Here is a 27,374-nt window from a genome sequence, read left to right as displayed (position 1 = left end):
GTAGAGTGCACCTTGTCAGGTTCACTAGGGCCATCTGTCCCCTCTTCCTCCACTTTGGCTCCCTTCTCCTGGACATTTTCATTTTCATCTAGGAGCTTCACAGGTACTGGAGGTGGAGCTTCATCTTCCATTTCTGGAGTGTTGCTAAGAGGACTTTCTGAATTTGCACTTTGACGGCTCTTTTTATTTCGGTCAACAGATGCATATTCAACTGATTCAATCTTGTGTTCAGAGACATGATCAAGGCCCCCATTAACTATAACTGTAGCTTTGGGTTTGATACTGCAGCTTTTGTCTGAATTAGTGGCTGCTCCCAGCTCCTTAATCTCCTTCACTGTTTCATACAAGCAGTCCTCAACGATGTTTTCTTGGGAGGAGCTGTCTTTCAGGACTTCATAGGGCCCCTCCATTACCAGAACATGATCATTTTCTGTAGTTCTTGTTGACAGCATAGTTTCTATGGCATTATTTGGGGGAATTCTGGGTAGCTCCCTGCTTTGATGACATTTTAATGATCTCCCCAGACTGTCCTGATGATCCAACAGATCTGCAGCAGAAGTTTGCACTTCTTCATAAGGCTGGATACAAGCAGTTGTGCTATCTTCTGAGAGGACTACAGAAAAAAAAATACATACCATAATCAGCTAACTATGATTTCACTATACAAGGGCAGAATCTATTATCTATTGCATAAAAGCTAGGAAAAAGTATTATGTTATAGGACGGGTTCATGCAATAGTTTCCCTGTGGGAATTGGATGATCTCTGCTTATATAGCAGTTCTCGCCTGTCTGCTCCTTAATTGGCTAAGATGAAACCTAACTATGGAGGAGCTTCTTCTGCCTTTATATTTCCACAAATGAATGAGCACCTTTAACATAGATTACATTTAGAAAACTTGATCACTTTAGAAAATAAGTTAGGTAATGTCTTAATTAATTTTCTTGTCAATTTTTTTCCCTCATGGTAATTTTCTTGTCAAAAGGAATCTAGTGGGAAAGAGAGAGAGCACCCTCCTTAGATATCCTAAGGACAAAATAGTGTCCTCCTGAAGTTAATGAAGCCTTAATCCAGGTTTTCCTAAACCCATATGCTTTCTGAAGCCAAAGCAAGTTTAAAGAGCTTGTATGAAAGGGACCCAAGTTCTCGATTTTTATCTTTTAAAGGACTACATGAATGGGCATGCAGTACAGCAGAGGGCTTCACATTCTGGACCATACTTAAAAAAGCAAATGTTAACCTTATAAAAAACTGTATGGGCAGGGGCAGAGAGCAGTGGAAAGATAAATATATGTCCTTTTAAGACCTCATATCACCTCAAGTACTGTACTACACATAGTTCATTCACACACTGAATTATAAATTAGCAAGTACTGAGCAATGAGAGATCAAAAATCAAGGCTTACCATCACCATTACTGAGTCTACCATTTTGTTCACTGCTGGCAAGAGGATCTGTACCCAGACTCGTAACAGAGTGGCTGAATGCCTCTTTATCTGAAGGCTACAAAGCAAAAATGCATGTATTAACGTATCATTTTAATATATCATTTCAACAGGGGAAGAGGTAACATTACACAGCAATAATTATTTAGGAATAACTGTTAATTTGAGGGATCATTTTATGCCCCTTTCACCACAACATACATAAGTTTAAAAATATATCACTTTGATCATTTCATCGATTTAACTGTCCTTCCATTTCCCTAGCCTTTCTTCAGAGACACATCTAGAGACACATCTCTCTAGATACCAAAAAGCTGGGAGTTAACAAGAATCATTTAAAAAGATTTATAACTTTTGTTCTTGAAATTCTGCAATAAAATAATAATAAAGATATACATATAAAATGTCAATACTATTTATAATCTACCTCTTCCTTCACAATGAAAACCAATTAAGTAACCAGAGCTTTTTCATACAATGTATAATGTTTATAAGTTAAAAGCCAGTATAAAATAATTAAATAAAATTCCTCCAACTACACTCTTCATTGCATGGGCCTCAATAGTCATTGTTAACGATCCCATTGGAACGTCTGCAAAGGCTTGCTGGAATAATAAAAGGCCTAAGAGTGATGAGTTTTGGCAACTGCTTTGGGAGAACATTACACAAAGCAGCTGATCTGGAGTGGTGGGGGGAACCCTCTGTCGGCTTTAACAGGTCTAAGAGTGAAAGGACGAGTCCTGGAGCAGATTCTACTCCCTAGATCTCAGTAGGTTAGAGGGCTCATAGGACTTTGTTAACTGTAGCCTTTTAGGCTGCATTAGGATGCATTAAAAGGGAATAATTCTACTGTGCATTTGCAAAGTAAGGCCAAAACACCAAATCTAGATGTATAAATTTTGCATGCACACACAGAAGTGTAATGAGGCTGAGCTTCAGGCTACTTGTAATTCAAGTAGGAATTGTTTTAATTTACATTTGTGATAATTTCAAATATGTAACGGAAAGAAGAACAAGGCTGATATTTCCCAGCTGGACAATGTCTTCAGGAACTACTGACAGGCTATGGAAACAGTTATCTGCCAGTCCTTACACAAAAGCCCAAATAACAAGGCATAATAGATTAACCATAAGTAAATTATGTTAAAACAAGAAAAAAAAAGCAGGATAATCACACGCTATCATTAATCTAAAAGTAAGAAAAGCCTAACATGGGTGCTGATGCCTGGTGTACATCAATGCAGAAGATGAGATTGATTGATCATATCCAGGTCTTTCTCAGCTAATGCTATCCTGCTAGTACCTTTGCTCTACAGCGCATTATAGGACATACAGTTGGTGCATTGAATGGATCAATTTGCAGCATGTAACAAGTAGCACCTGCTCAGTTAGGGAGCACCCTGCCAGGTGGCACCTGAAGATCTCCTGTTTTTACAATTGAGCTCCAGATGCCAAAAGAGATAATGGCTGTTCCAGAGGGTACATTCTATGGCATTATGCCCCGCTGAGGTCCCTCCCCTCTCCAAACCCCAGGTTCTACCCCCCCATATCTACAGGTGTTTGTCCACCCAGACCTGGCAATCCTATGATGAGTCATGAGCAAGCCAAAATGACTATCATTAATCCTTCTCCTCACAAGGTTGGTATACACATGAATGACTGCTTAACCTCATGTGCAGCTACACACATACATACATTGTAGCTAAACATTTTATGTACTGAAGTTTCTTCTTTATAGGCTCTGAACTACAGAAATGCACTTGGAATAATAAATTATTTTTACCACATTCATCAGATTTTCATGGTCTCCATTCTGTTGCTTGGGTCTCTTCTCCCTTTAATTTAAATAAATCTTTAAGTACTTTGTTAAAATAATCCTAGAAAGTCCTAACATCCATCCATAAGCATCTAGCAGTACTGGTGTTATGTACTGTACTGTAGCACCATCCCAACTCAACTACAGTGACTATATTTAAATGTGAAAATAAATCATGGTTTATAATCTGTGGTTTGATCAAACCCCATTTAATTATAACTGAATACTGACAGTTGGCACCAAACCAGGGTTTCAAAGCAGAGACTGTAGTTGGTTTGTTAACCAGTTGACTTCTATATTCACACAATAATAATGGCTTGCTGTAACTTTCTAATTCACAAACCAGTTTGTTCAAAAGTGTCATCTTTCCTGGCCACACAGTCAGCAGTATATCTAAGATGCCCTCTTTGCTCCATGCATTACTTAGAAACAGACTTGATACACACACCACAGCTTACCACAGTGCCAGAATGTAATTTAGTAAATCACACAGAAGTCCTCTGAAATTAACTGAGATTAATTTAGTAGCAACTAATTTACTCTTGTTCAGTTCTCATGGAAATTGCTTTAATGACAATGTTAGGGTTTGTAGCCTTCCCATACTTGAAATATGGATTGTTCACAGCAAAAGGGTTGGAACACCTGGAGTCTGGCAGCCATCTTCATATTTCCCACACTTTACATTTGGCTTGGAGAGCTCATGGGTCTCCTAATGCGCCTTTATTATTAATGCACTGGGACGCTATACTGCTGCCACTGAAACTTTCTGAAAGAAATTCAACCTTGGTTCAGTTGCTGCTCTTTTACTGTTCATTCCGTATGGACAGAATGGGAAAAGACACCAAAAATAAGTACATCAACCTCCTTCATCTGTTATTCTATTCCTTATCCAGAGGGACAGGCTTGTTGCAGTATTGTGATTTTTTTTAAAAAATATTTATTTTAAAGGGCCATACTTTGCATCTCAGCTGTGGATTAACACAGAACTTTGCAGCCAGTTTGACACATTCAAAAAGAAGTTTATATAGCACTCAGCCTTGAGAGAAAACTTTAAGCTTCTTAGCAGTGAGCTGTTTTGGTATGATTTGGAGACTGGTCATTTGGGACACAGCCTTAAAGCTATCATCTAAATAATTTACATTTTGGTATCCTGTTTCTCCAGAGCCCTATAGTAACTAAAATCTTATATAAAAAACAACCAAAAATCTTGTGTCAGTTTGAAGATATACCAAAACAAAAGCTTTCATAGACAAGTGCCTACTTCACCTAAAAACCATTTGATGAAGTAGCCTATGAAAGCTCATGACACCTTAAATTTGTCTTCAGGATTGTCTCTACACGCAGCAATTTTTAAAGTTGGGCTTCTACAGAACATTGCTGTGCATTCACTCCACTTTTTAGGTTTTCCTGAGTCCTGCAGCAGATTTCCACAAACCTTCTACATTTTTCATGGGAAGAACATACCCAAACTAGGTTGGAGAAAGTGTGGATGGTAGACTGCAGATTTCCACACCTCCCTGGCCACATCTAGTACCATTTCCCTCTACCCACATCAATGGCAGACTTTTTCTTTTTAAAAGCAATCAGATGTAGATACATTCTATAGTGTTAACACACTGTAACTGTACAACTGATTTTTTTTTAAAAAATGACAAAAGCCCCACTGGTGGGTGGGGTGAAATAAGAGTCATGAAGCAATAGCACAGATAAAGACTCCATGTAGACGCAACCTAAGTTACCAAAGAGCTAGGCTTCCCAACCCTCCCGCCCTGGCGGGGGACCCCAGGATTTCCACCCTCTTCCCCCGCTCCCCCAAAAAACGGAAGCGAGGGGAGGGGGTGGAAACGGCGCTGGGGAGCATGGCCAGCCACCGCATCCCGGAGCCAGCGAGGCCGCCGCGCCACTGCTGCCCCCTCCCCTCCCACCGCAGCTGCTCCTCTGAGATGAGCCCAGGCTGAGCCCATCTCAGAGGAGCAGCCAACAGGCGGCAGCAGCGCAGGGGAGGGCAAGGCAGGCCAGGAGCATGTCCCTTCTAGGACCCGGACTCGCGGCTCGCCACGCCCCCGGCCTGCCTCCACCCCACCTTCGCTTCCACCCCAGAGGCCTGAGCCCATCTCGGAGGAGCAGCCACGGCGAGCAGAGAAGTGGCGTCAGCTGCACAGCGGCGTCGCACGCTCCGAGACAGGGCGGCTCGCTGTTCCCCCCCTCCCCCCTAGCCCCACCCCAGTGTCTCCTGGCTCCACCCCCAAAGTCTCCTGGCTCCACCCCCAAAGTCCCCAGATATTTTTGGGGTTGAACTTGGGAACCCTACAAAGAGCTCACTATTGTTTTTGCTGCAAAGACTCTGTACCTGGCTGCTCTTCAAGGGTTACTTGGAGAACTAAGGGGAGGTAGCTGTGTATTTCCTGCATTGTGCAGGGAGATGGACTAAATTACCCTGGTGTGTGTGGGGGGTAGTTCCCTTCCAGCTCCTTATACTGAATGCGGATGAGGAAACAAAGGCCAGTTCGCTGGAAAAGTAAGCACAGGATCATGTGTGGGCCAAGCTTCATCTGATAACTGCTCGAATTGTGCCAGCAAACCAGTGCTTACAATAATGCCTACCAGCTGCTGCCCTTCTGTAACATCATTCTCAATAGAATATTTTTGCAAACACTAACACAAACTGAGACATAATGTTATCTAATATGAGAGCTCTTAGAGTGGAAGATTTACATTTCCCTACCCCCCAGAATTCAGTGGCAAATCTCACATTAACTGTAGCAGTCCTTCCAAAAATGTATTTCATTGAAAGCTAACTAATTATAGCATTTAAATTCATCATACTCTCTGTGCAGCACACAATATGATTCATATTTGCAGTTACTAATTTGCTCCCTGAAGCTTTTCTGACATAGTATCTGTTTTTTTTTTAACTTCATAAATTATTGTATCAACAACATCAGTGTAAGTATTCTAGGAATGAAGGGGTTTACTGTAATTGCATTTTTGTGCAAGTACCTGCTACATGAATATCATGATACCATGTCTGGCCTGACAACATACTAAATTATTAAAGCACAACTGCCAGATAATGTCTGGCAAAGAATTTGCATAGCTTGTTAGAAATCCCCAGCAGACATATTCATATAAAACATTTCTCCAGTTTTCTCCTACTAGAAATGTTTTAGAGAACTTCAGGGATAAAAGATGCAAAAGAAGGCAGGAGTTATCAGTCACATCCACAGACTTTGGTAAGAACTCTTCAGGGATATTTCACTCCCAGTCCAAAGGCCCTGAAAATTTAACTACATACTCTACAGTTATTATTGCTCTGCTCAGTTTATAAGAGCAACAGAAGTTAAAAGGAAAGAGCAAAGCAATTTATTATAGAAAGGGTTTTAGCCAGCCAGAGGCCTTGTTGTTCAATTAATCAGCATTGAAAAGGAGACTGTAATTAGTTTAAGCCACATTCACAAAGATTAATTCAGATTAATTTCAGTTCAATTTAAATTAAAGAGGCAATTTTAAAAACTCAACATATTTTCAAGCATTTCTGTGTTAAATTCTCATCAACCTTAGATTATAAATCTATTTTTTGAGGCTCAGAGCTTCTAACGTTAAATATAGGCACCAATGTTATTTTTTCAGCACTGCCAGTACAAATTCTCTGATATAAGTATACTGGTTTGCAGTGTTTGCACTGATAGCAACTGGTGAACTCATCTTACTCTGAAGTTGAGCCTATGCATAAAGCAGAATTAAATTTGAATGAGCTGATAGTTTTATGGCAGTAGATTACACAGCACTTCAGTAGATTTGAGAATCCAGTTTTTAAATCTCTCCCTACATAAATAGTTCTCTAAAAAATTTTTAACTAACATAGCAGAAAAAAGTTTTTAATTAGTAAATTTAGAGAGAGGGTATTTTTTTAAAAAATGGGTGGGTGTGTAGAGCATTAAAAATGGAAATTCCATTTGCAACTTTATACTATGTAACTCAGAACACTGGTCCTATAATTTGGTATTGTCTCATCTGATTGGCAGATGCTCTCTACAATCTTAGGCAGAAAAGATCTTTCTCACCACCCGGGATCTAAGACCATTGTAACTGGAGGCAATGTGAATTGAACCTGGTGTCGTGGGTCAGCCAAAGCTCAGCAAGTACTCCTCAGGACAAGAGGAGCTAGCTCTGAGCCAGCAAAAGTCAGCAAGCAGGAAGATAAACTGCAGGCTTATCAAGACTCACAACCGACAGCTGGTGCAGTGCCACAAGGGTGAAACTAAATTAATCAGCACTCCAATTTCATCCACACCCTTTGAGCACTGCAGACAGAGGCTACAAGCAGAACTACAGGACAGACGACAAACTGCTCATCTCCAGACTCAACACCAGCTGCTTGAGTGGTTGCAGGATTTGTATGACCCTTGGGTATATGCCTATGAAAACCAGCCAAGGGAGACTGTTAGGTGTGGCAACAAGCCATTTTACTGGTGACTTTGTGATCACTGCACCAGACCATTGCTTGCTTGTGTGACTCCTGGACCAGCTCTTGACCTTGCTTGTGATTAGCCCTTGAACTGCCTGGCTATATCCACTGGACCCTTCAGTAATGACTCTGGTACTGAGTTTTATGTACTGAGCACTTCGACTCAGCTTTTGGCTAGGAATGCACACTAGCTCTGCCTGCCCTGTGACACCTGGCAGCTTTTGTGTGCAAAACATATGCTCCACCATTGAACCACAGTGCTGTGTTGATTCCTATCCATTGATAGTATTTATTTACTTGCAGAATTTATACCCTGCCTTTCTGTCATCATAATGGCCACCAAGCCAGCTAACAGATTAAAAACATGCATGCTAAAAACACCTCTTTTTTAAAAAGTATTAAAGCCAAACAAAACATATAATTTAAACAATTAAAACCAATTTAAAATACACATTAAAACATTTTAAAAGGGCAGGAAGCAGGGATCAATGAGGGAGCATTGGACAAAACATTTTTTTTTTTACCAGTTGATGGAAGATTGTAACAGAAGGAGACTGGCAAGTCTCTTGGGGAGTGGAGTTCCATAGTTTGGGTGTCATGACTAAGAAGGCTCTTTCCTAGGTTTCACCTGCTTAATCTCCGAAAGAAGGAGTATCCAAAACAGGGTCTAGGAAGATTACTGTAGTAGTCAGGTAAGTTCAGAGGGAAGCAGGCAGCATTTCTGGTATACTGGGCCCAAACTTGGAAACAAATTGGGAGCCAGCAGAGATGAGCTAAGACTGGAGTGCCATGGTCCCTATGGCCTATTCCAGTTAGCATGCTGACTGCAGTTTTCTATACCCAAAAAGATTTCTGAACATTTTTCAATACCAGCCTCACATAGAGAGAACTGCAGTGATCTAATTAATACCAATATAGGCTTACATTATTTCTTCTTATATTAGTTGCTGTAGCATTTTTTTATTCATTCATTCATTTATTTATCCCGCCCTCTCTGCAAGCAGACTCTGGGCAGCTAACAGTCAATTCAAAAACAATTTATGATTATAATTTAAAACAATAAAATAGCAATTAAAATACATTTCATGGTGCTGCTCAAAGCTTCAGTATAGGCGGGATGATAGCTTTCTTTCTTCTGACACTGATCCTATAATGATCGTAATTCCTCATGAGTGATATCGCTCAGCAGTGTAGAGTGGCAGTCCTCTCCCATTTAAATGTTTAAAGTCTGTCGAAATAGTTCAGTTTTACAGGCCCTGCAGAATTGGGAGAGGTCCTGCAGGGCCCTTATGGCCTCCGAGAGAGCGTTCCACATTTCTGATGCTGCCACTGAGAAGGCCCTAGCCCACACAGAACACAGTCTGGCCTCCCTTGGCCCAGGGATAGATAGCAGGTTTTGTGTCCCTGAACACAGTGCTCTCTGGAGAACATATGGAGAAAAGCGGTCCCATAGATAGGCAGGCCCTCAACCATATAGGGCTTTGAAGGTCAGTATCAGCACCTTGAAGCAGACTCGGAACACAATAGGTAATCAGTGCAGCTCTTTCAGCACTGGTTGAATGTGCCCCCATCGAGGGAGCCCCATTAACAGCCGTGCTGCAGCGTTCTGCACTAGCTGTAGTTTCTGAGTCAGGGTCAAGGGTAGCCCCAGGTAGAGAGCATTACAGTGATGTGTTCTCAAGGTGACCATGGTGTGGATCACCATTGCTAAGTCATGATGCTCCAGAAAAGGGGCCAGCTGCCATACCCATCAAAGATGAAAAAAGGCAGATTTGGTAGTGGCTGCTACTTGGGCCTCCATAACCAAAGAGGACTCCAGGAGCACTCCCAAGCTCTTGACCTTAGGGGCCAGTATTAGTGGCACCCTGTCAAGAGCTGGCAAAGGGATCTCCCTTCCTGGGCCACCCTGACTCAGATATAGAACCTCTGTCTTCATTGGATTCAACTTCAGCTGATTTAGCCTGAGCCAAGATGCTACGGCTTGTGGAGCCAGGTCCAGATTGTCTGGGGTACTGTTGGACTGGCCACCCATCAATAGATAGAGATGGGTGTCATCTGCATATTGATGTACATAGGGGTATTCTCTGAGATTCTGAAAGGGATCCATGGGGAGAGGTTTTACAGAACACATTTTCTAGTTTTTCCTTTATTGCACTCTCAGCAGCTTATTATCTTACCTGTCACAACTAGAACATAAAAAGATGAGAAAACTGAAAACCAGGAGCATGGTCAGGGCTGCCAAACTTCCCCATATGATGACATGAAGCAGCCCAGTGCTCAGGAAACCACTGTCCGGTCCCATGACAGAAAAAGAAAAAGTGCTGGCAAAGAGTGAAGCAAATGGTTCTCTCAGGACTCTGGCATCTGCAGTGAAAATTGCTGTTCGCTCTATGAAGAAAAAGAAAAAAAAGAAAAAAGAAAGCCCAGCTAATATGCCAATGCTGCGTAATATTTCAGTGAGTAATTAACATGGGACTGTATTGGTAAATGATACCTTAATATCTGATTAGATCCAAGTATGATGCCCAGCTGATTCTTATTCTTACTGTAACTCTTAATGACAAATAAATCTGGGTTACTCAACATTAACAGATTGGTGCTGTCCATATATTCTCTTCCTGAACTGCTGGATATATTGCCCTGTCTTATTCACATCCCTCAGATGCTAGTTCCACTGTGATCAGTGGGTCTTGCTTCACTTACAGATGTGTACATAAAGATGGCAGCCTTAGACTGGTGCAGTCCAGCATGCACTGTAGCTGCATAAGTAGATTATTTGTGGGAACTGAAATTAGACCAAATATTCTCTCCAAAAGATATTGCTCCCACAGATTGCATAGGCTCAAGACATTATAAAAAAGAATCTAACTTTTTTACTTCAATTAACAAGTACAAAAATGTGAAGACAACACTTTCCCAACAGTCTAGACTTGAACATTGCTGAGAAAGGAGGACTGTTTCACATCTAGTTCTTTGTTGATACACTAAACCCATCCAATTAATCCACCCTGGAATGTCAAGGGTCACCTCCTAATCTTCCCAGGACCTTGTAAGAGAAGATAGGCTCTGATGAGAGCATGCATCGCCCTGCTGCTCTCACCTTCCCGGGTCTGCGCAGACCCGGGAGGGTGAGAGTGGAGGGGCAGCACAGCAGTGTGTGCTCTCCTTGGAGCCTGCCTTCCCTTGCAAGGCTGCTGTGCCACTCTCACCTTCCCAGGTCTCTGTGCAGGCTCAGGAAGGCAAAAGTGATGGTGTGAGGGTACCTGGTGGCACCCCTGTAGGCCAGGTGGTGCCCTGGGCAGCCACCTAGCTGGCTTACTCTTATGTGCCAGATTGGGCAGGAGGTACCTTTAAATTGCGCAGTCAAATTCAAACTTTATTTCTTGGACCAGTCCTGATCCTGGGAAAGTGGAGTTCCTCATGCTTAACTCATACTCATAGGATGTGTGTGTGTATTTGGGATTGTGACAGTGGTTTATTTCAGTTTTATTTTGGTTCATTGCCCTGGTACATTTAGTTTGAACCAGATCTCCATTACTTACTGCCTTGGAATATTGATTTGGAATAAAAAACCCGTATACACAGATAAAAAGACCCCTTGTTTATCTATCTGAAAATTCTAAAAGCTAATTCCCCCCTCCCTGTAACACTATGTGTAACAAAATAGCAGCAGTGAAATATTGATTTAGTCTGTAATGATTTTGAATCCCTAAACTGGATAGTGCATTGAAACAACAGACCTCAAATTTGTGAATATTGGAATGATTTGACTCTGAAGCTTTAAGTGGAATTATCCTATCACTATGGATGCAATCCTAAGAAAACTTCATTGGGAGAAAGACCCAATGAATAAAATGGGATTTACTTCTGAGTAGGCCTGTTTGGGCTTCCTCTGTAATCTGGCTGAATTTATTTTGCTCTCAGGATACCAGAACTCTGCTGCAGTGTGAGGAGTAGAACAGAGAAATTGTTAAGGAACTTGACAATTAGCATGAAACACTGACCCAGCCTTCAACACAAGGTGGCAGCATCAGATCACTTTTGCATCTCACTGCAAGCAATAAGGTTCTTCTATATTAACCAAGCATAGTAACTGAATCCACCCTTTTCACACCTGTTGTTAACACTTCAGACATTTTTACATGATTCAGTAGTGTACCATCACTAACCTACTCTATGGGTATTTCCAAACATCAGGTCTTCTTCACATAGCACTAATTAAATTAAAATCTTTCACAGGGCCATTTCAGAGCTCTCCACATGGATTTGTAATCTATTGTGGCTACAAATCAGTAGTTATTGTACCTGCATAATATACATGTTTTCAAACATATCTGTCACATTTCATTTGCATGCTTTAGATGTACTTTGACATAGTTCTTCAAGATGAAGACAATGCCCCAGCACTTCAGGAAACAAACAGAAACTTAAAATGCTGTTCTACAAATGTTCTTTTAACCTTGGCACATACTCTGGGTAGCCATTTGAAATGCATCATTTAACAGGTCACAGTTTCAGCAGATGAGCATCAGTCACAAAATCATCTTGATAGTAATGCTCATTCTCTAGAAGTCTCCTCAGGACTCATATTATATCCTTGAATATATATATAAAGTACTAATGGACTCAAACTTTGTTCTACTGCTAGGCCCGGTGCTAGGGGTGCCTGCACCCCTAGGCAGAACGGCTCAGCTCCGCCCCACCCCGTGTTGTTTTTGTGTGGGAGGGCGTCCATGGGAAGGAGACGGCCGCGGGTGGCACAGCATGGCAGCGGGCATGTTTAAAATGTATCAACTTGCATTATTTATGGGGTGGAAGACAGGCACCCCCAAAGAGCCAACGCCCCAGGCAATTGCCGAATCTTGCCTAATGGACGCACTGGCTCTGTCTACTGCTTCAGACTAACATGGCTACCCACCTGAAACAATTTCATTGTAAAGAACTGAGGTCACCGCTGAAATTATTGAAACTAATTTCTCTCCAAACTTTCCCTCTACCATACTATAACTATTAGTTACCATAAGATTGTCAAGAACCTCCTTATGGACCAGCAAATTCTCTTCTAAAGAGGAACATTGTTATCATCAGCCTGAATCTTTGTAGAGACTTGGGCCAGTATGACTTCCTAGGAGACATAGGAGTAAATACTAAACGCAAGGAATAAATGCGATTCTATGTTCCAATTCATTCTCTAACTAATATAAAAGTGTATCAAGACCCATGTGTCCAACTTTTTCATGAGTCAAAGCTCACATCTTAACTTTGACTCATGAATACCCTGATACCCTGGAAATGTTTGTTGGTCTTTAAGGTGGCTGGACTATAATTTTATATAGTGGGAAATTATAAAACAGCAGAAAATTGAACAGCTTTAATTTTGGGGCACAGGATAAATGGATCAGAAGACTTGATTCTTCAAAAGGAGCTTCAGTTTCACTTATTTATTTAGAATATTTCTGCCATACCATATTCACTTCAAACTCTCATGTCAGCTCAAATAATGATATTTTCAGAGATATTGTTTAAAGGGAAGAAGTCTCCTATTTTCCAGTACTTAAGACTGAGGAGTTTCAAGAATGTATGGCTTTTAGAAAACTCATAGACCTTTCTGATCTTGTGGACACCTTTGGAATTCTGACAGAGTTAGCGGCAGCCACAAATGATTGCTGCAGTTTAACTTCAGTCACACAGTGAAGATCCTTGTGCTATGAAGGAGTATCCTGGAAAGCAGTGGATTATATATAGACTTGTTCAAAATCAGGCTAAGAAAACATTTTTTGAAAATTATTTAGATAGCGCTGTATGCCAAACAGAATGCAGAAAGGTATAAACACATTATTCTTGTCTGATGGAGATTTCAGAGAATGCTGGATATGGTTCTTTCTTGCCTACTTGGTTGACTTGTAACCTATCAGTTACCGGGTTCAGTTCAAGGTATTGGTTATGACCTGCAAAACCCTATGGTTATCTGAAAAAAGCCTTCTGAAAATGCCACTCTACAAATGGGTAAGATCAACAGCAGCCTGTACATGTGGGTTCACGGGTGTGGCTCCTTCCTTGTGGAAAGGAGGTCAAGAAGGCTCCCCACACTTCTGTCATTCTGTAGATTGTATAAAACAGAGACCCTTTTAATAAATAGAAGGCTGAAGTATAATGGAATGGTTCAGGAGGATCCTTTTATTAAAAAGGATTGTTCCTTTTATAGAAAGACTTCAGTCTTCCCATTTTATTGTATGTTTTATCCTGCTTTTACTGCACCGTCTTCTACTTGTGTAATTCCATTTTCTCCATTGTATATCATATCTGATACTTTTTCCTTTTTTGCATTGTTTTTCCAATTTTGTAATCCTAGTCCTATCTCATTCTCATTGTTTATTGGATATCTTGTGTGTGTGATTACACTTTTGTATCATGTGATTCACCTTCAGCAACAAAAACTGGTTATAAATAAACAACAGTTTTTAAAAGTCATATAAGAAGAGTCACTTCAACCATTCAGTTAATTAAAGGGTGAAGAAGACCTGTGACTCCATAAATAGCTATTTTCAGGAATCTAAAGATTTAAGAAGAAGAGCACTTCACTTGGAGTCTCAGAGCAGCTTTACATTTTCCTTTCCCCTTCCCTCCCCACAACAGACACCCTGTGAGGTAGGTGGGGCTGAGAGAGCTCTTTCCAGAATTTCTCTTGAGAGAAACAGCTCTGAAAGAGTTATGACTGATCCGAGGTCACTCCAGCAGCTGAAAGTGGAGGAGTGGGGAATCAAACCTGGTTCTCCCAGATTAAAGACCGCACACTTTAACACTACACCAAACTGGCTCAACTTGACTTGATAGCACTTAAATATATAGATGTATTATTTATTTGACTTATATTCCACCCTTTCCTGTGGGCAGGCTCAGAGCAGAGAACACATTCTTTATACCACAACCAATGCGTACATTTTTAAACAATTAAAACAACATAATGAAACCATTAAAACAGCAATATGACAGCATAGGTGGCAGTTTCAGTTCGGTATGCTCAGTGTATCAATGTAGCTATAAGGCCCAAAATTAAGTAAGAGGATGGTGATATCAGAAACCCAGAATCAGAAAAACAGCGTCTCAGCAAGGAAGGCCATGTAGATGGAATATGGATGCCCACTGCCTCAACTAAAGGTCCAGTGGAATAGCTCCGCCTTACAGGCCTTATAAAAAGGTAGTAAGTCAGGTAGGGCCTGGATCTTTGCAGGGAGCTGATTCCACCAGGCTGGGGCCAAGGCTGAAAAGCCCTGACCCTGGTTGAGGCAAGATGGATGTCCTTCAGGCCAGGCAGAGTCGGACGATGTTGTGAAATGGATCGTAATGATCTCCAGGGCACATATAGGGAAAGGCTGAAGTAAGATGAAATAATGATTATTTTCACATTGCAGTGTATGAGTTGATTAGAAAAATAAGTACTTGTTAAGTTTGCTTAAACATAGTAAATTTTATGTATGTTATAGGTACAAAATTCTGAATTATGAAATTAATGTTAACTTGTATTTTGTATTATAGTGTGTTAATTATAATTCTTAAGCAAATGTATATAATGTTTGATTGTACATAATAATTTAAGTTTTTAAAAACCCAATTCTTAGTTAGGATAATCCTTAGTATAATTGTACAATAGGATGTTTTGGAGGACACTGATTCATAGAGATGCTGTATTTGGGAAGTGACTTGATGGCACTTCACACACACACGCAAAATTTCCTTACTTCAGCAAGGATAACCCTAGTTAGACTTTAGAAGCAGGTACAAATTGTAATCATGGAATGCTATGCTAATGCATAAAATTACAGATTTAAAATGGTTCTGGGACAGGAAAGTGTTCAGAAAATTTTATGCTGCAGCTTCTGATGGAAATACACATGGGCCCCATTTTTATTATCAGACTCAACAAGAGCTCATCAGTATATCTGAGGCTTGCAGAACACATACTAGTCGGTGACTGAGCACATTCAAACAGATTACCTGGCAATGGGAAAGAAAAATTTCAATCCGTTCTGAGAAGTCCTTCTGACAAAACTGCTCTCTCAACTATTTTTCTTCTCTCATTATTTCCACAGTGTGACTAATATTTTGACACCAGTAGAGGCTGCAGTATCATCAGAATACCATATCACAAAGCTATCATCTTTCTGATTCTCTAGTCCTGAAAGAAGTCTGTTCTTACTTCTCTGTTTGTCCTGCAAAATATAAAATTATCCTGCATTATATAAGGGACGATATCATACAGGATGCCACAGATAAGGCACAAACAATGTAATGGTATTATATCAATGCCAAAGATTTATTAATTTATTTGATTTATAAAAATGCATACACAAGATAATCAAAGAAGTACACCTGCTTGGTTTGTTTGGAGGTTCTAGCAGGGGAGCTCAGTTATCATATAACCTTGACTGAAGAATGATACACTCCCATCTGGGATGGTCAACCTCTTTCTCCAAGTGCGCACCTTTGGGAGGAATGCATATGGAGTGGTGAGGGAGGTAAGGGATACCCACCTAAGCCAGCCAGATCAGCTGAATCAACCCTGGCAATCAATGGGGTGCAGATGTCATAGACAGATTATCTTCACATCCCCGCTCAGTTTGCCAATGTTGAGTTTAAAAACTTTTCCCACTGATTTAGGTTTTGGAATTGTTCCAGATCCAATTTGCAGCTTGAAAATGTGTGAACTGTAGTTACAATAGCAGTAGACAAGTGCATCTTTAAGACCAACTAAGTTTTATTTAGAATGTAAGCTTTCGTATGCTCTTAAGCAGACTTCATCAGACAAAATGGGAATGGCAAGCAGCAATTCTTAATATAAATGCGCAGTGTGGAATCATGGGAATGTTTTTAGCAGATTAAAAGAATCACAAATAGAGATGTGTTCATTAGAGAAAACAGGGTTAAAAAAACACTGGAGAGTGATAAAAAGCAGACTGCTGTCATAGGAGCGGGTGCCATAAATCTAGGTAACATTCTGGCTTTGTTAGTTTAAATAGAGGGCATGGTTTCTCAAGAGATTATAACATCCATATAGTTTGCCATAGGATGGGTTGGTATATGCAAAAAGACAAACAGCCAATATCCCCCATTTGAGTATGTCAATACAAAAAAACAAAAACAAAACCCCCAAATATTCTGATACACTGTTCTAAAAGAGAGACACATTACAATAGGCACTATAAATTCCATTGCTCCCATCACCTCTTGCTTGATAACAAGGTAAATAACGTGTGCATCAATGCTATTAAGGTTTAAGTATATAACTATTAAGATCCTGTGTGAGTACTTGTACATGTGAGTACATGTGTGTAAAGATGTGCAAAGACGTGCATTTCCAATATTAACATATTAAGTGTGAGTCGGTTGCAACCACAATCCTCTCCTTTCTATTGGCAGTATCAGTAACATTAGAGAGCTGCTGCTTTTCATGCCAGAATGAGGATGTCACTGTGCCTCTAAAATAGGAATCTGCTCAGTAGCAGTCACCCTTTTTAAAAAACAGTGTCCTTCTCTCAGCCTCTTCACTTGCTTTATCATCCATCACTCTCTTTAAGACAAGGAGCTTCCTCTTGTTCCGAATTCCTAAATTCTTGCTTTGACCCTTGCAACCTAGACTATAGTCTCATTACATTGAAACTGCTCTCCCCAGTTGAAGCTTTCTTGGCAGTCAAGTTAATAGCCCTCTTCTGTCATTTCTCATGAATGGTATTTTCACCTCCTCTGACACTGTCAGTTATTCTCTCTTCATTCATAACTCCCTGATCTTCCATGTTGTTTGTATTCTCCCCCTCTTTTTTCTTCCTCTTACTTTTCTAAATTTTGTTTGAGATGCTCTCAACGCTTTTTATAGCTCTTCTGCTCTTACATTTCTACTTTCTCCTTCAGAACAAAGATTCTTTCTACACATTCGAACAGTGAAATTTTGGATGAGGCCACCACACAACAACAGTGATATAAAAGACTGTCAGGTGCCAATGGAAAATCATCACTCTTGAAACAGCTGATCAAGCTCCTTTGTGTGGCAGCTAAATTAAAAGTCCTGGTCTTCTTCATTTCTGTTCTCCAGCTTGGTTAAGACAACATCATGCGACTCAAGTTTGAAAGTCCCATTATTGTCAAACAGTTCTGATCTTCCTTGCTATTGCTTCTTTCCCCAGTGCCATTTGACTAATGTAAACTACCTCTCTTCTTCTCAGATGCTACCCGAATGAGAGAAATATACAAATAAAATATGGGCAGGCTGTCCTGCACAAGAAAAACAGAAATTTTGGATGATGGCTTGAACTGGGAAAATAGTGCAAAGGATAGAGTAAAAGTAACTACTGAAGTCCCAGTCCTCAACTGCTGTATGACCTAAAAAAACAAAAAAACTACAGGATATTCTAATATTGACATCTTGCTTAACTGCGGCATGAAACTGTAAACCTGTCTGAGATACAGCCCCTCAGATTCTAGTGGGAATATCTAGGTTTCTATATACAGGGAACTACTGTGCTTTGAGGAACATTCAAACAAGGAAGTTCCCACCAGTAAGCCATATAGGCCAGGTACAGCACTTCAGTGATATTCACTCACCTTGCTGGATCAGGGGAATGCTGTAGACATAGTTTATCTTGATTTCAGTAATGCTTTTGATAAGGTTCCACATACTATCCTTGTTGTGAAATTGAAAACTGTGTTTTGGATCATGTTACTATTAGATGGACCTGTAACTGGTTGACAGATTGCACTCAAAGAGTGTTTGTTAATGGTTCCTCATCCTCTTGGAGAGCAATGACAAGTGGAATGCCTCAAGGATCTGTCTTGGGAAAGATGGGGAAAGACATGTCTTGGCAGTAGTATGTGTAAAAATGATCTACGGGGTCTACTATATATTTTAAATTGGTCTTTTTTTGTTTTTATTGTTGATTGTTTTTATGATGTAACCCACCCTGAGCCTGTCCTATGGGAAGGGCGGGCTAAAAATTGAATTAGATAGATTAGGATGGATGGATGGATAGATAGATAGATAGATAGATAGATAGATAGATAGATAGATAGATAGATAGATAGATAGATAGATAGATAGATAGATAGATAGATAGATAGTGGACCATACAAGGAATATGAGTTAGCAGTGTGATGCAGTGGCTAAAAAGCCCACTGTCTGATTTGTAGCTCCCCAAAGCTGGTGCCCCAGGAAAGCTCAGCTTCAGCTCTTATGAAGACTAACTCTTTTCTCTTCATGCTGCAAAGTGAAAGCAACTCAGTCAGCATGTCTGCTCCCACAGAGCAGAATGGGAGCTCTGTGATTGGCTCCCAGAACTGCCAGTCAAGCTATTGACAACAGCTATGGGTGTTTCTAGGACTCTCAGAAGCCCACCCCCAGAGTTGCCTACATATTGATTGAATTGGCACCACAGACAAACCACCAAGAGACCAATCAGTTCAAAACAAACCATGAATCATCCTGGTTCATGCTCGAACTGTGGTTTGTTTTTCAATTTGTGCCCATCCCTAATCACTATTCTTGAAGTGACTCCTTTAAGTTCTCTAGTAACACGTCAGTTTCACCAGTAAAGCGATGTTTCAAATGTTATTGAATCATTCACTTATGGATAGTCATTGTTTGAGAGATCAGTGGTCTAGCTGTTAAAGCAAGAATACATGAAGCTGTCTTATAGTGCTGAAAAGAGCTTCACGCATTAGCACTGATTTAATAACAAGGAGAATGATATAAGCCTTAGCACAAGTATCTTTGGTTTTAATGGACTTGCTATCTTAGTGAAAACTAGGCCTCAGTTTCCCTGTCACTGTGGATACAAATGCATCTTCCAAAACATATGATACTGATAGATAACAGCTGACCAAATCACACAGGTTCTAGCTTATGCTCCCAGAGAATTCAAAACTGATAACAACATAATGGAAAATAAGAAGTTTCATTGTTTCTTCCAAGCTTCACTAACTACTTAACATCTTTAAGTGTAGGTAAGAGCACAAAGTCTTACCTAATAAATGATAATGGCATACATTATTTCTTAATTGTGGCATATCTTTCTCTTGTTTTAGGGAGGTAATTACAGTGCTAATATACTGAGGGCTTTTTGAGGGTTTTTTTGCTTGACTCAAAGCATTCTGGAATCCTGGGTTCCTTGACACGTTGCAGAGATTTCTGCTTAAGGTGACAGCTGTATGAGCAGTACAAGATAGATAGACATATTGCAGAGGCCATTCATGTTTTTTACAACTAAACTGACCATAAAGTGGGAACCTTGCTTGGAAAACAGAAACACTGGCAAGCATCATCCCGAGAGATGAACAAAATAAACTGTAGAGAGGCCAAGCAACCCTAAATGGCCACTGACTCCACCAGACATAAAAAGCACCAAAACTTTACAAGATACTCCCCCCAACTGTACCACAAATTTTCAAGTGCTGTTATACTGTTTAGGTTTCTTTCTTTCTTTTTTTTAAGGCTATTGATAGCTTTTCAGCTTGTATGTATGGAAAAGTCATTTAAAAACACAGGAATGAAATCTTCCTCATTAAATTGTTTTTCATTTGTGACACTGATTTTTTCTGACAGCTGACAGTTCCAGGAAAGGCAAGAACCAATTCAATTTTTAAACATTGTTGTTTTAAAAAGCACTTGGCTGTAGCTAATTTTATCTCATTAATTAAAGTCATCCAGAAGCTTTTAAATTTATCAGTACTTCAGCTTTCTCTACACATGGCATAATTTTTTGCTCCATGTGTTAGACAGCCTGACACATATCCTGACTACAGCATCACCATTGCCATACTGTATTTGCTTCCCATTGCCATGGTGTATTCTCTCTGGATATCCCTTGCCAATAAGAACGGTATAGTCTCTGGCAATTTGCTGGAGACAACTGAACTGGATCTCTTGAGAATACTCAGAGGGAAACTATCTGCATATGACAGAAACTGTGCTTTTACACTCTTAAATCCTACATAAACAAAACAACCCCAAAATGTTCTATATATAAACATTCCAGTATTTTAAACAATAATTAGAAAAAAAATACCTAAATGAAACAGAATTTAAAGGATTTATTTCCAACCGGTAAGCCTGGTGTGCTGGGCAACCATCATTTAAGCAGATATACTCCAAATGTAAACCTTACAGTTCTTTAACAGTTTAACAACCACTGCTGCCCAGCGAAGATGATTAGAGGCTGAGGAGGCTGGGGCTTTCTTACAAGTCACCAGTAAATCAAGCCACTAGGTAACATGGGTCAGGGGTCTCAAAATAATTTCTCCTTGACACATTTCCATGGGAAAAGGCCAGTTAGCCTTATTGCTAAGAACCACTTTTCCCTTTGTGAAGGATGTGTGTATTGGATAGTGATTCCTGTTAGAGACAGTGACTATGCCATGATTCACTCAGATATTAGGAAGGAGTGGATGGGATAGAGGTGAATGCCATCACACATAATGCAACTTGGCTGAGCAGCAGTTTCACAGATGAAAAGCACTTGTGTAATTCTGAGAAAGTTCTACTCTTAGTGTGACATCACTGTGACATCATGGCCCATTCATATAGGTAAGTCACCATATAGGCAAGTCACCATTTTTTAAAGTGTCATCAATCAACACCACTAACAAAATAATGATGAAAATAAAATCTGAATTCTATGACAGCGTGCTTTCATTTTCCACTGCTCTGTCTGGTTTACTCATCTCTCTTCTTCTTGTATATGAATGCACATAAGGCACAGATTCTGTCCAAGATGCTATGGTAATAAGAGCTGATCTATGACCCTGGGAGAATGATTTGAAAGCAGTCAGTTTTCTCTCCCTTTAATACCACAAAACAAATATGATTATAAGATCTAATGATCTGCTGCTAATAGAATCCTGCAATTCGCAACAGCTAATGAATAACAGATCTTTCCTTCCAAATTTAATTGGGTTGCTTCATTCGATATCCATTGGGGGGTAGATTTTTCATAACGTTATGTATGACAAATTAGTTTACAATTCTGGTAAACCCAAACAGCAGCCACATCTATTGACTTCTTTACTGACAGCTGAGTGAATCATAGATAGAGCTGCTCTTAAGACCTGCATTTAGGAAAGAACAACAGATGAGGGTACAATTTACTATATCCAATATGTCATATGCTAATTGAAGCATAACTGGCTTTGCTGCTCTTAAAACCTACGCTCTTGCAAGAAGGGTCTGTGGTTTTGCAAGATCTTAAAAGGAAAAGCAGGCTCCACTGAGCTTGAGATGCACAGCTGGAGGCTGTGGTGGCCAGACATGCTGAAATACATCAGGACCCTTACTACCAACTCAGTAGTAGAGCTAAGAGACTCTGGTGGTTTCCACATGGGGACAGGCTTCTGGTGTTTCCCTGTTGCTGGTGCAGCTGCTAATACAGCACAGCAGCAACGGGGCATCCATGAAGGTTTCCCCAGAAATGAAGCTATCAAGGTAAACAGCACAGAGAAAATCCTACGAAATAAGTATTTTAAACGATTAAATGAACTTGAAGCAGGCCTTTCTGAGAACTTTCCCTGGGTCTTCCAGGGGGCACATGACCACAGTAGTTTACATGCTGCCCTTTGGAGATCCATAGTCTAAATCACAGCTGTGCAATTTTCATGTGGGGATGGGGAGAAGGAAGCATGAACAAATGCTCATTAGCAGCACAGTAGCAATCTAATCTGCCACAGCTAGCTGATACCATTAGTCAAGACTCATTATTATCACGCAGTTCTTTTTGCCATCACATTGACTGAAATGGTACAACAGAAGTATGATGCAAGTCCTACTTTCTCATTCCAATCCCACAAAAAATACTACATCCCTCCCCCCAAAAGTTGAGTCTCACAAATATCACCAGCATGAAGTTTCCAGCATTTTGTTCTCACCATGCAGTAGAAGCAAGAAAAGAAACATGAATCACTGTTTACTGTCTGTCTGGCCTACGGGGCAAACCATAGACTCTGCTTAATCAGCTGGATCCAGATTAAACTCATAATTCACAGAATTCCCTTTCCTGCTTCAGACCCCCACTCCCCGGGGCCTTCCCCAGAGTCACCTATCCCCCAGTAGCAGCATTTTGTGGAGATTTATGGGAAGGGTGAGGTAAGAAAGTTCCATTCTGTCTCTGGAAATCTTGGACTGGATGCAACCCAATATGGTAGGGACGGGGGCCTCTCCAGGTTTGTTCTTACAGCCTAATTCAGGAGAAGCACTGCTCACCGAAGCCTTTACAAAACTAGGAAGCCTTTAAGCAGCACTTGCTTCCCCCCAATATTTGGATGAAAAAGAAACACATGTCCAGTTTTTCAGTTTCAACACAGCTGTCTCCCCTTCTCTGATCCAGTTCATTCCACAGTTGCTTTACCTTAGATTCACAAAACACTTGCAGTCTTTTATTTAATTGGAAAAAACAAGAAAGGAGTGACTTGATATTTAAACAAACTCAATGAGCAAATCTGCAACCTGGATTGTTTCTCAAAAATGTTGGCTGCTTTGCTGGGGGTGGGGGATGCCAGAAGATATGGTTTGTTCATTCTGTCCTATGTTAAAAGGCAGAAGATAATTCTTTGTCTCCCTTCCCCTCCCCTTCCAAAGGTCTGTTCTAGTTGCTTATGAAACACTTGCAAACATATGAAACACTCTCTGAACACTAAGCAACAAGTACCATTACTCCTTTTAGGATAAATGGAAGTGCTGCCTGCCAAAAGACCTTAGGGCTCAGTCCTATTATTAGAGCAAACATTCTGCTATAACCCTTGCAGGGCAGCTTCTGTAAATAGGCAAGCGACAAACAAAGGGGGAGCTTTACTGAGTTTAAAATAGAAAATTGCCTTAGCATTAACAGGCTTATCGCAAGGTTACTTACGGCACATTTGCCTTCAGGTCTCAGCAAGCATATATTGCAGCATATTGTCTCAAGCCATCTGCTGAACAGGCAAATCAATCTCAGGGTCTGTGTGTCCTGCTTGGCTTACAGATTTACCCACTGTGACTTTAAAAAAAACCCACCTAAAACTCATGATTAAAAACAGTCAGACCTGATCCTTCCTGATGGGGTAAACTACTGCTCTTTATTCTCGGAGGAGAAAGAGATGAGATGAGCTACATGTGAGTCATTTCAGAGAAGACTGAATTGGAAAGATTGGGTCTTTTCCAAATCAGCATGCAAATGTTGGGCTTCAAAGAAACGCCACATGCCATTTATAATAGAAAAGTTGAAAGCCATCTTACATTTACTTTGGGTTCATGATCAATCAAGACTCACAATTATCCTGTGGGAAGATTAAGGAGCTGCGTTATCTTTTTGGACCTGAAGAAACTCACTAGAAGAGATTAAGGTTATACCCATGAAATGTGGATCTGGGAGACTGTCCTGTGCTGGCCTTATTCATTTGTTTAAAAAAATGGTGCAGAAATGCAAATCTAAAGGAGAATGATATCTCTGAAATCAACCATCTGGGATAGACTTAGGGTTGCCTCCAAGATGGAAAATTCCTGGAGATTTGGGGGTAGAACCTAGGGAGGGCCAGCTCTGGGAGGGTGAGGGACTTCAGTGGGGTATAATGCCATCCAGTCCACCCTCCAAAGCAGGCATTTTCTCCAGATAAATGGATCTCTGTTGTCTGGAATCAGTTACAATGCCAGGAGCTCCCCACGCCCTGCCTGGAGGTTGACAACACTAGGAGACTGCTTCACAGTACAGTAATGGTCAGTCCTGAATCTGTCACTTCAGGTTTAATCCATTCTTTTGACGAAAAGAAGTTGGCAATCAGATAAGCGTTCTTGTTTCAAATACTGAGTGTCAGCTGCCAAACTTCTGTTATTTGGAAGAATGCTGATGCCGAGTTTTTGGATGCAAATCTGCCTCAAATGTTCACCAGGCTCTTCCTGAACTGCAGCCCTCTTTAGATCACTCCAGCTGGTGTTGCAGAATGTGGTGATCACAGTCTGGGCTGTCAGGAGATACAACAAGGCATTCCCTACTACTGGTGATATAACACTTAACTTTAATAAAACTAGTGCAGGGGAAACATCATCAAAGGTACAAGACACATCATAAGAAAACATGGAACTATCTTATCCTGAGTCATACCATTTGTCCATCAAACTGAGGATTATCTTCTCCAACTGGCTTCATCTCTCCAGGGTCCCAAGTAGAGAATGATAATTAACATTTGCTATCTGAGATTCTTTAAGTGGAGATGCCAGTACTTGCCCCCTACTTCCCCAGCTGCAGCACCGTCAGTTGTTTTTTAATCTTTTTTTTTTAAAGCTGGCCAGTAGCAGCCCTGACCTGGTTAGCTTGATTGCCCTGACCTGGTTAGCTTGATCTCAAACGATTTGGAAGCTTAGCAGGGTTAGCCCTGGTTAGTACATGAATTGGAAGTCCAGGGTTGATATGCAGAGGCAAGCAATGGCAAACCACTTTTGAATGTCTCCTGAGCTGAATACCCTCTAGGGTCACCATATGTTGGCTGCAACTTGATGGCACTTTCCACCCCTGGTGGCAGAGACTGAGGCTCACCTAGGCTTCTATTCCAGTCTTTTCCTTTAGCTGTTTTGCATGACAAACATGTTTCCCTTGTACATGCCCCTTTCAGGCCAACATCTCTGTTCCCTGAATTTTCCTCTATGTAATTTCTCAGCAGCATACCCATTAGCAATCATGAATGCAAATTATTTTTGAGGCTGTTGTGGTGCATTCCTTCAATAATACTTCAAAGTATAGGTTTCTCTGACTGCTGCCAAACTGACTAAAACACAATCTGTAACTTCACCTAAGATGAGACCTATATAGTTTGATTTGCTAAAGCATTGATTTAGTAGCCTGTAACAGTTAGTTCTAAGGAACCGTACTCAAAGAAGAGGTCTGAGAAGTAGAAGAATGGATTAGTGGTAGCTAATAACATGAAAACAGCCTGCATAAGTCTTTATATGGCTTCCTCCCCTCCATCATTCCTATGACAAAAAGCAATTATTGCTGGTGGGATATCTCATGGCTAAAAAATTCCAGACAGACAAATCCCAGACCACTCAATTTTCTTTCCTTGGAAGTTCTTATGGGCTCTCTTCTACCAAGTACAAAGTAGTAGATCACAAAAAGATGGTAGATGGTCAGGCTTACAAAGACAGTACATGATATTGGAGGATTTCCTTCTCACTAGGATTTCTAATTCACTTCTCCATTTAAAAAGGATCTCGAGGTGGAAATGTTCAATCACCTACCAGTGTAATTTATACCTATGCATTCTCAACAATACCAAATGGAACTGTAGCTATTTTTCAGGGAAAGATCTGTTGTCACAGGCAACTTGCTTGACTCTTGCTAAAGATGACTGAACACCATCAGTTTGGCTCATGTAATGATTGCATCCACATAGTCTGGTGTTCCATCTATCACAGAAAGTGCTGCCTCTGTACAAGAACAGAAATGCATTCTGGTGTTTTGGCACTTTACCACCATCAATATGATCATCACTCAATGTAACTATCACCCAGTATTTTACTCTCACTAATTTGGTGTGTTTGTCTTTATGTCTCCTTTTGAGTTCTGACAGTTTGTACATTAACAACTGCAACTGCATCCAGAGCAGTTGAGCATTCACAAAGTTACACATCCTAATGGGATATGGAGTCCCTCCCCCTTCCTCTATGGCAGTTAAACAGGGATTTTTATGATTCGTAGCCTTTAAAAATAATAACCATAACTCTTGGGGGAGACTAATATTTCCTACTGTGCGTGCCACAAGATATAAAGAAATTAAAATTGCCTACCAAGGCTACTGAGTAGTTGTAAAGCTGCCCAGCTATGTCTTAAGAATCATCCAGTGAACCCAAAGGGCAAGATTATCAGAACCAAGCCTCATGCATAGGACAGTGACGTTGAGCAATGTATGATCACTTGGTGTGTTCATTATACGAAGCATATTTGTGTCAAAGTTCAAGGACCTCTGATCTTAAATAGCAGGCACTGGGCAAGACATTCATAGTTCTGTGAAGAAAAACAGAGAAAAAGCTGTATTTATGACATGTGGGCTACAAATCTAGCCCTCAGGTCCAAATAAAAAAACATTATTGCTTTACAATGTTTTATTTTTCAAAGATCTAATATGCCTACAAGATGTGATAGGGCTAACAGATTTATTGTGGCAAAGAAATGTCACCATCTGAATCTCGAAGCAATTTATTGCTTCTTGACCCCATTGTTTACATTTGTGTTTTCAACCCAGTGTGTGTGTATCTGTCTGTCTGTCTGTCTGTCTATCTATCTATCATCAACCAACCATGTGAGGATACACTTCATGGATCTGATGAAATGGGCTCTAGTCCATGACAGCTTATGCATAATAAATCTGTTAGTCTAAGATGCCAAGAGTACTTTTTTTTCTTTTTCTTTTTGCTAAGCAGACTAACAGAGTTATCACTCTGGAATTGATTTGAGTTAGTTCAGAATGTCTTACTTTAGGATCATAAATCTTTACAGCTAGCAGCCAAATGCATTCAGTGGCATGAAGCATAGTTTTCACCTTAAGAAACCTTAACTCTGTGCACTTGGATGAGAGATCTAGCAGGCTTTGGAGTGTTTTTTCAGGATGAGCAAACCCAAAGCATCAGCTTCAAAGCCGGA

General features: G+C 40.5%; 1 protein-coding gene across 1 annotated transcript in view; it reads right to left on the bottom strand.

Annotated features, from left to right (window-relative positions):
• The window catches only part of PAG1 (phosphoprotein membrane anchor with glycosphingolipid microdomains 1), an 81,440-nt gene that overhangs the window by 9,912 nt on the left and 44,154 nt on the right, over nt 1-27,374 (bottom strand). Inside the window, exons 3-8 of the mRNA XM_060243587.1 lie at nt 16,099-16,210; nt 15,724-15,938; nt 9,906-10,116; nt 3,228-3,279; nt 1,406-1,502; nt 12-613 (exon numbers count right to left, since the gene is read on the bottom strand). Of these exons, the coding sequence (XP_060099570.1) occupies nt 12-613; nt 1,406-1,502; nt 3,228-3,279; nt 9,906-10,030 (876 nt within the window). The 5' untranslated portion in view covers nt 10,031-10,116; nt 15,724-15,938; nt 16,099-16,210. The remainder of the gene's footprint in view (nt 1-11; nt 614-1,405; nt 1,503-3,227; nt 3,280-9,905; nt 10,117-15,723; nt 15,939-16,098; nt 16,211-27,374) is intronic.

Source organism: Heteronotia binoei, chromosome 7, assembly GCF_032191835.1.
Source record: "Heteronotia binoei isolate CCM8104 ecotype False Entrance Well chromosome 7, APGP_CSIRO_Hbin_v1, whole genome shotgun sequence".
NCBI classification, from domain to species: domain Eukaryota; kingdom Metazoa; phylum Chordata; class Lepidosauria; order Squamata; family Gekkonidae; genus Heteronotia; species Heteronotia binoei.
The sequence above is the reverse complement of the archived record's forward strand: the minus strand, read 5'-3'. Positions and strand labels throughout refer to the sequence as shown.